The sequence below is a fragment of the Aphis gossypii genome, unplaced genomic scaffold (assembly GCF_020184175.1).
Source record: "Aphis gossypii isolate Hap1 unplaced genomic scaffold, ASM2018417v2 Contig00263, whole genome shotgun sequence".
In the NCBI taxonomy this organism is placed as follows: Eukaryota; Metazoa; Arthropoda; class Insecta; order Hemiptera; family Aphididae; genus Aphis; species Aphis gossypii.
The window spans coordinates 38,778-48,978 of record NW_026083048.1 but is presented as its reverse complement, the minus strand read 5'-3'; the positions used below and the strand labels follow the sequence as shown (position 1 = coordinate 48,978).

The 10,201-nt window shown below is 39.1% G+C and overlaps 1 protein-coding gene across 1 annotated transcript; it reads left to right on the top strand.

The window, feature by feature from the left end:
* Positions 1-3,648: 3,648 nt before the first annotated feature.
* LOC126553576 (uncharacterized) lies at positions 3,649-8,511 on the top strand. Its single transcript, XM_050208720.1, has 7 exons — positions 3,649-3,949; positions 4,010-4,066; positions 4,145-6,793; positions 6,858-7,180; positions 7,243-7,375; positions 7,445-7,726; positions 7,781-8,511. The coding sequence occupies exons 1-7, from the start codon at positions 3,793-3,795 to the stop codon at positions 8,410-8,412; spliced, it is 4,233 nt and encodes a 1,410-aa protein (XP_050064677.1). The 5' UTR covers positions 3,649-3,792; the 3' UTR covers positions 8,413-8,511.
* The last annotated feature ends 1,690 nt before the right edge of the window (positions 8,512-10,201 follow it).

The following is a 10,201-nucleotide window of genomic DNA, read 5'->3' as shown; positions in this document are numbered from 1 at the left end:
CCCCGTCTTGATAACGCGTTTTTCTTACGTTAAATTCGATTATTACGCGGGTTTTCGACGATTTTTTTTTTTTATCGGCTGTTTGTTATATTATAAAACGTTATATTAAACAGACGATTAATATTAATATAAGCTTCATTACACACGAATTATACGGAATTTTTTTATTTATTCACACACACACATACATATAAAATTGATATGTTTCTTAATATAAAAGCAGTTAGGTACAGGTATAGTCAAAGTTGTAATTGCAAATATTCTTAATCATACCTAAGAGTTTATGACACTTTTCTTATAGTATTTTATTATGCGTGTCCTTAGAATTGACTATGATGTAATGTGTAGTAGATGTAATCGTCGTCTTTTACGATCGTTACGGACGGAGATTTGATGACGTAAGAACGTTTTTATTTTCCGAGTTTCATTTACACGAGAAAAGGATTTGACGTTTTGACCGGTAAATCGAAGCGATTAATGCGGTGTTCTCTGCGGTCCGGAAACGGCTTAAGGGCTCGACGTTCGACTCGGTTTTCCATCTCAAACTGTAGTCGATAGGTTTAGGAGTAAGGTCCCCGTGCTAGGATAGTCAGGTTCGAATCCCGCTCCAGCGGTTTCGTCGTCGATCCGACGGCGGCGCTCCACAACGCATGGCCGCCCGGACGCTCTCGATTTTTTGCATTTTTTTCCGATTTTTTTTTTCGTTATTTCGTTTGATTGTCGAGAGTTAAACACCGTTTAATAGTATATTACACATACCTACGTATACTACTGGAATATTATATATTTATTTTATAGTTTTCCATATATTTACTACCTATACGCTATTTATGTATTGATGTATATTTATTATTTTTTGAACTCGCCAATATTGTATACATGGGTAATTATATATTTTAGGCGGATTGGTTATTCAATACCGATTTTCGACGTGTTTTTCGTGTTTGTATTATATACGTACAGGTTTATCTCGAGTTTTTGCAAAAACTACACTAGACGGTGTATTCTAGCGATTTTTAAATGTTGGAAAACCAGAAATTTATGTATCTTATTTCAGCTACCATAAACCAATAATTACATGTATAAGAGATATTGAAGAAATATAAATTTTAAAGAGAACGCGATCTTGTATGATTATTGTTACCTTATTATACAAATTCCCACTCAAACCATGACATTATATTACCCAATCAAAGTCGTACTACAGCTAAGATGTTTACACATCATTCGTGAGTACAAAGGCACTCACATGGTTTTTTTTTTATTATTTACGATTTTAATTAAAACTTTTTTTTATAGCGTATATTTTAGTAAATTTTAGTGCTATAAAATCTGAACCCTGGTCATGTATAATGTGTATAAATGAATCCCGGACGAAAAGTCCATTTTAAAAAAAGTTGAACTAAAAGTCCGGATTCATTTTTTATTGTTGGACAAAAAGTACGAAAATATAATTAATAATTGATTTCTATAAACGCCACTGGCCTATAGTGGTATTCAATGGCGGAGGGATACAAGACAATTTGAAGCAATTATAGCTTCATATTATCTAATATAGGTAGGTGGTATAATAATCATTGTAAATCTCAAAACTATAACTGCCATGACAAATATTATAATCAATATAATCTAATCTAGTGGCACTGCTACTGGTAGTATTGATAAATCTATATAAATATAATAAATATAAATTACTGTATAGGGTAGATAGTAAATATTATCTATATTTTTTGAACAATGGTGAAATGAGGTCAATGCTCTTCATATAATCTTAACGATATTTTTATTTTAGTTACGTATTTATTCCTCGATTATGATTTTTTTTCTCTTATTTTGATCTACAATTTTATATGAGTAGTGTAAAATAGCCGTTCTGGACCCCCCGCTTCACCACCCCCCGCCCATAAACGCGGCAGTTGCGGCAGGCTGCGGCAGGCTGTGCGGCAGGTTCTACGTCACGACCACTACCCCCCGCGCGTATCGTGGCCCTATACCCCGCCCCTATCCCCGCCCCACCCCGCGCGTATCACGACCCTATCCCCGCCCCACCCCGCGCGTATCACGACCCTATCCCCGCCCCACCCCGCGCGTATCACGACCCTATCCCCACCCCGCCCCGCGCGTATCATGACCCTGTCCCCACCCCGCCCCGCTACCCGGCGGAATCCCCGCGCCCCAGGTCGCGAGCGACACCGAAACCCCCCCCCTCAGCGTGCCGCCGCCGCCGCGTATCGTGGCCCTATACCCCACCCGCCCCGCTACCGCGGCAAGCCGCGCAGCCCGTTACGTCATACCTACTATATACATACCTATATACTATATACATACATACTATATACTATATACGTACATACTATATAGTATATACGTACATACTATATACATACATACATACATACATACATACCAATATACTATATACATACATACATACATACATACTATATACATACATATATACATACATAGCTATATCCTATACCCCACCCGCCCCGCTACCGCGGCAAGCCGCGCCAGCCCCGTTACGTCATACATACATACATATATACATACATACATACATACATACTATATACATACATACATACATACCTATATACGTAGCGTATTTCCACGTGCATGAGGATACTGCGGCGCCCTACATCATTGACCTTCAAACATAGCCATATAACAGTGGTTCCCACCCTTTCTGGATTCGTCACACACTATTATACGTATATGCATTCATATCTATTACATTTACCAGGATACCGGGTTAAACACTATAATGCGCTTTATTATATATATATATAAAATTTGTCATTTATTCAACCAACATACATAATATTATATAAGTTAATCATACAGTATTATAATGAACATTTGGTGTAAAATATAATATGTTATCCGACGACATCATACGATTCTGTTTTACATTTGCGTTTATGAATCGCATTTTTAGCATTCTCAATAAATTGTGCGCCCTTATATAACAATACATAAACGCATTCGGGATTGTGCATGGCGTGTTGTTGCCAAACTTCGTCATTTTTCTCCCATTCTGATAGCAATAGACCGCAGTAGTAGCATTGAACCAAGTCTCCCGTCCCACTGTAAGTGAATCCGCATTCGGCGAGCGAATACTTATCTTGATATGAGCGAAGAGGATGCGAATCGAATGTTTTCAACCTTGATAGAAAAGTTGAATACTCGGGATATTCTGGGACTGAGTTCTCCTGTACCGTCCACACTAGTGTCTGACAATCGACGTTACATTTTAATAAATTCATGTTTGTAATAGAGCGTTTAAAATAATTGTGTATTTTAAAACGTAAATAATACAGTGTAACAACGGTTAACATGTAGAAAGACACTCCTGTCTCGTACGATGCCTTGAGAGTAACTGCTGCTGCTGCTGCTGCTGGCTGTGCAGTTCGTAGGCATTGCAAAGAAATAATAAATACAAATTAAAATAACAAAATAGTATTATCTACATCGTTATCAACTCCACAGTTGTGTTATCGTTGTGTGTTATCGTCAAACGCGGTAATGTTATGTAACACACATATCCTTACTGTGATTTAAAATAAGCACCCCCCATTACCACCACCACCACCAGCACTACCACCGCTATTCGCCCCTAGTGGTCAAATATTCCTAAGACATTTACATATAATACTTAGGAATATCGAGCGGGACTTGATGCTGTCGTACATGATTTCTAGTCAGTGAGTTACCAGTGTCCGTCAACGACGTGTATACTTGTATTTTTTTTTTTTTAAAAAAACTGTAGACGTGTTTAATTTTTCCAAAATGTTTAACTGTGCGATATGTGGAAAAGTGTACGTTTATAAGCGTGATCTGAACAGACACGCTAAAATCCACGACGGATCAAAGAATACGTGTGGGATTTGCCGCAAAACATTCACTCGGAGGAACGCACTCAGTATTCATGTACAAAATTGCCATAGTAAGTGCATTGAATATTTGCTTTAACTCGGGGTTATTAATTAAATTATTTTAAAAATAGAAATTGCAAAAAATACACCAGAATTCGAGAACGCCGTTCAAATAACTGGTGCAATTGGTAAATAATGTTTTTTCCCTATTAATTATAATAATAATAATATCGACAATATTTTAATATCTTAATTATCCGTATTAGTTCGTGATACAGTTATAAACTGGGCACCCCCTGCAGCGACACCGCCGCCACCGCCATCACCACATGCTGACCCAGTTTCCCTATCTCCAGAGCCTTTCTCAAATAGTCATACAACGGTAACATCTTCCCCGCTTCAGCCCTCATCATACGAGCGGATGCCGGCCATCACGTGCCGACCTACCGTACACCCGCCTCTCGTCACAGACACTTCCGACCCCACCTCCGCTGCCGTCAATGCCGTGCACAATAGATCGGGTCCAGCGCCACCGCCAGCGCCATCGCCTCCGCCCGTACAGCAATGCGTAAACCATGTCGAAAATAGCCGAAAAAATATTAAGCGGAAAAAAGGTCGCATGAATACGGTTAATACGTCGGGCTTTATCGAAATCGAGTCATCGCTTAATCGGACGGTGGTATGGTATTTCAGGAAAAATGTAGAAAACATCCCCAGTTACCGTGCTTTCCTCCATGCGATAGAGGGCGAATTGGTGGAAAAATTACGCGAATGCGTACGCGATCACCCGATAAAATATAATCTTAAACTAGAGGCCACCTACCTCGTGCCTAACGTGGATAATACCGCACAAAATCGTGCGTTTAAAACGTCGGCGAGGGAATTGTTTGTGCATAGTAATATCGACGGTTTAGTAGATCGAGATTTTACGACGCTACTCGCCGAGGAAGACGCGTATCAAGGTAAAGGCAGCGGCTTCGCTTTATCGAGCATCGACGGTTTACTTTTAGGAGTGTACGAATACACACCTATGGGGGGCTCCTCCTTTCTACCACTGCCTGCGAGTATCGCGAAACGAAAGGCTGTGATAAATCCGGAAAATATCGATGAGAATTGTTTCAAATGGGCGGTGCTTGCGAAACACGTTCGGGGCAATAACCGCGGGCGCGTAAACGCAAAATATTTTAACGAAGAACACCGCTATGATTTTTCAGCACTGCCCGCCCCCACCCCCGTCTCGCAGATTAAATTATTTGAGAGGTCAAATCCCGGTACTTCCGTAAACGTTTACGGCGTACGAAATTGTAGAAATAAAAATAAAAATAAAAATTCGACATCGCAGTCGGCCGTGTATCCTTTGCGTGTTGTAGACTCTGAGAGCGAAAACCATTTTGACTTGTTGTTGCTAAACGGTGGCAAGGAAGGTAAAAAAAATCATTACGCGTTAATAACAAATTTTTCTAGGCTCGTTAGTCGGCAAAAAAATAATCGTGAGCATCGTTTATACACATGTAAAAAATGCTTTACCACTTTCGACGACCAGCCTCTAAAATACAAACTACACGGTGAGCAGGCGCTGGCTAGGCATCGTTTGACATGTGGCACGCACAAACCCGTATTGCCTCTGTTGCCTAAAGAGGGGGACACGCTCGAGTTCAACTCGTGGCGGAAAACAGAGCGTCTACCGTTTGTGGTGTATGCAGACTTCGAGGCGTTACTTTTGAAGTCGTCACAAAAATATGGGACTAATACCGAGGTGATGCACAAACACCATCCTATGAGCTACGGGTACCTAGTTGTTGCGGCGGAGGGGGTACCGGTAGAGTTATTTGAACAGTTTGGCATTCCGAGAGCCCCGGTCATTTTCCGTGGGTCGGCAACCGAAGACGATGTGGCCAAGAGATTTGTCCGCGACGTTCTCAATGTGGCTGAGCGAATATGTAATTTGTACAAGACGGTCAATGTACCCATTATTATGAGTGATGTGGATTGTCGCCTGCATGCAGACAAGATGTCGTGTGACTTGTGCAAGGCGAGATTTACCAAACGTAACTGTAAAGTTGCACATCATGACCACCTTTCCGGTCGTTTTTTAAAAACGTTATGCAACACGTGTAACTTGAAATTAAAAACGCCCAAGTTCGTGCCGTGCTTTTTTCATAATCTTTCAAATTACGATGCACACTTTATCGTTGAGAATATGCCTAGTGATAATAAAGCGATTTCTGTGATAGCGAGTAGTGAAGAAAAGTTTATCACGTTCACTAAATACATAAACAATACGTTCTCCGTCAAGTTTATCGATACGTGCCGATTCATGGCATCGAGTTTGGCAAACTTGGCGGAGAACCTAACGACCGCGAACTTTGAAAAGTTCCGCGAAGTCTCAAAAGTATTTAGTGCAGAAGAGATGTCGTTGGCCACACGGAAAGGTGTATATCCCTACGAATACACAGATTCGTGGGATAAATTGTGTGAAACTTCCCTACCACCTAAAATCAATTTTTATAGTGCATTGTCCGAAAGTCACATAAGCGAAGCGGACTACGAGCACGCGACGCGGGTGTGGAATCATTTCGGTTGTTCGACTCTCGGCGCTTATAGTGATCTATATTTGAAAATAGACGTACTCATAAGCGCCGATGTATTCGAAAATTTCAGGGACATATGCATGTCAACGTATCACCTTGACCCTGCACATTATTTCACGGCTCCGGGATTTAGCTTTGACTGTATGTTGAAATACACGTCGGTAAAACTGGAACTGCTCACGGACTTTGATCAAATATTGTTTCTGGAATCCGGTATGAGAGGAGGTCTAGTTCAGGCGAGTAAACGGTACGCTAAGGCTAACAATCCTAAAACGCCCGAATACAAACCCGATGAGCCTATCACACAGCTCATATACTTAGATGGTGATTATACTTAAATATAATAGTGTGTGTGTGTATATTAATTTCTGTCTTGTTATATATCTAGCAAATAATTTATACGGATATGCGATGTGTAAGTACATGCCTATCGGCGACTTCGCATGGTACTCGGGCAACCCCGAAGTCGCGCTAGCTCAGCTTGAGTGGATGAGAGAGACGGACGATGTGGGGAGAGTTTACGAGGTAGATATTTCATACCCACAAAGTCTACACGATGCACACAATGATATGCCGTTCTTACCACACGCCAGCATACCAAACGGGTCCTCCGTCCGAAAGTTGATGGTCACATTTCTACGAAAAGAAAACTACGTGGTGCACTATTTAAATTTGAAACAGGCCATGGCACACGGCGTAATCGTCGAAAAGGTGCTTATTATTATTATTATTATTACTTATAACATATTCATATATATATATATATCGTATAGGTGCATCGAGTGCTGGAATTTCGTCAATCGCCATGGTTAGCCCCGTACATCAATTTAAATACGGAGATGCGTCAACGGGCGAGTAATAAGTTTGAAGAACAGTTTTTCAAAGATCTTAATAACTCTGTGTTTGGTAAATTAAATTATTTCTACGTTGCCAAAATGTAATATTATTATTATTATTGTTATTTTACGTGTATAGGGAAAACCATGGAGAATATGCGGAAACGATATAAATTAGAGCTTGTATCGCGTGTCGATAGGTTGCGTAAGCTTATTAACAACCCGACGTTCAAGCACTGCACCGTGTATAATGAAGATCTCGCGGCAGTGACGTTACACGGTAAAGAGATCGATTTCTGTAAACCTATCTACATAGGATTTTCGGTACTCGAGGTTAGCAAAGTTCTGATGTACGGATTCCACTACGATGTCATGAAACGACACTACGGCGATAAGATCGAGCTGCTATACACCGATACTGGTGCGTATATAAAATTTAAAAATAAAAAATATATATATATATATAATGTTATAGATTCGCTATTGTACCAAGTAACAACCAACGATTTTTACGACGACTTGGTGGGTGTCCCGAGCTTAATGCGATACATGGACACATCGAATTTACCGCCTGATCACAGGTGTTTCACAACGTTGCGTAAAAGGATCCCGGGGCTTTTCAAAGACGAGGCTAATGGACGAACCATTTTTGAATTTGTCGCGCTCCGCGCCAAATCTTACGCTTTCGATGTGGAACACAAAGTCTCCATTCGTGCGAAGGGCGTTATGAGACATGTGATAAAAAACCATCTAACACTGAACGATCATAAACGATGTTTGTTCGGCAGTGATACCGATGGCGACGACGACGACGACATCGAACTAGGTGTGCACGCGAGTAAGCTACTAGCCAGAGATTCCGCGTGTCAAGTTGTCGAACGCATACACCGCGACGCATCGTCTCTCACACCCCCACCACCGCCATCTGAACAGCGACCTTATGAAGCGTATACGCCGTATAGGGAGAACGTGTCTATCCGGTCTTTTAAACATCAAGTGTATACGGTGAAAACAATGAAGTTATCATTAAATAGAAGGGATGATAAACGTTACGTTCTCCCTGACCGTGTGCACACACTCGCGCACGGACATTATAAAATTGTGTAAATTATTTTTAAAATGTAAATAAATGTCATTATTATAATTGTCACTTTAAATGCAAATAAATTTTATTATTATAATTCTCACTTTAAATGCAAATAAATATCGTTATTATTATTATTATTTTTATTATTGTTATTATTATTATTCTACCCTCAGCCTGTTTACTGTTACATTACATAACGATATACATGTGTCTTCAATACGAGTTTATACCCCCGTATACGTATCCCCACGCATACGTATTGTGATAAGAAATCAAAAAGATTTGATGGAATCATGTATCGCTCGTGTATCACTTGCAGTCAGTCGTTCAAGTGCAGTCTTACGTTCTTAAACAAAAAAATATGTCAGAATCATTTTTCAACATTCTTAATCGGAAAAAAACAGATATGTCGGATTCATTCTTCAGTACGCCGAAAAAAAATTTTGACGCTAAGACGACAGGAGCAGAGCGATGCATGGTAAGTTTTTCAACTAACGTTTTCACGTTTTTATTAAATTTTATTTTATTTACAGTCACCGGATTTATTTCCTGACACCTACAATCCGGCGGACTATGCGCTACGAGTCGTAGAACATGGGGACCAGGATCAGAGTGATTTATTCGGATTCGAGGCCGGACAGCGCTTTCCGTGGTCGACACCCGCCGCGGACTCACTGAACATTCTGGAACTTTTATCAACTGAATTTCCCCGTGACAACGAGATACTAAGTAAGTCATAATATATATTTTTATTTTTTTTAAATACTACCGTTTTTAACTCTGTATATCATAATTTAGATGATGCGCAATCTTTTCACTGGAGTCATACGGGCTGGCCAAGTAGTGATGATGATGATGATGTAGCCTGTTACAAAATAATACATTGGAAGAAGGTGTTGTTATCAAGATTCGACCTAGATTCTTTGTAGTATTCTATTTATTTTATGTGAGAATAAAATATTTTTAAATATTAAATTATTTTTTTTTTATTTTTTTACCCTATATAACAAATAAGAATATTATTATTTATACTACCAACCTTTATATATTATATATATATATTATATGCATAATATAAAATAAATTATGCAACACATTCATAAAATATTTCAAAACACCATTTTCCGAAAACCGCTTGGTTTTTTCGTCTAAAAACATTAATATTTCTAAGTGTAAATAAAATATCAGAATATTCTTATTTACTTAGATATTAAATATAATGTTAATTTACTCCACAACTGCGTATTATAAGAATGTAATTTTAAACTAAGAACAGAAAAAAAATTAATTTACTCCGTGACTGTGTATTATATGCTCTAGGCTCTAATTATTTACTAACAGAATAATAATAATAATAATAATTAAATAAACTCACTTTATCTGCGGTAGTCTGCTTACGGAAAAAACTTTGGCTCGGAGCGATGCGGCGATGACAATCTTGCTGATGGTAACTGGTAAATGCGCTGGTTACAGAACTAAAATATAAATACCACAAATTAATATTGCTTAATAATTAAATAAAAAAATTTAATATTGAGGTCTATATGCACTACGATCGCGTAATAAGAATTATTAAATAAATAAATAAAATAAACTCACTTTATATATTGTACAACAAGGAGACGGCGTTCAAAATCAAGTGCACTGACTGTTAGCGGAGATGATGTAAGGACGAGATGACTGTTTCGTTCAGGGAAAAAAACACGACTGATCATCGTCCGGCGAGCATTAAGCTCCAGCATTTAAAATAATTTTCTTTATCAGTACATGTGCCTCCCTCTACTATAATGCCCAACATAGGGCAAGACG

Excerpts from the sequence above, each read along its gene's own strand:
- LOC126553576 (XM_050208720.1), top strand. The coding sequence starts at position 3,793 with ATGTTTAACTGTGCGATATGTGGAAAAGTGTACGTTTATAAGCGTGAT. Across the intron at positions 3,950-4,009 it reads TCATGTACAAAATTGCCATA|AAATTGCAAAAAATACACCA; the intron begins GTAAGTGCATTG and ends TTTTAAAAATAG. Across the intron at positions 7,181-7,242 it reads ACGGCGTAATCGTCGAAAAG|GTGCATCGAGTGCTGGAATT; the intron begins GTGCTTATTATT and ends TATATCGTATAG.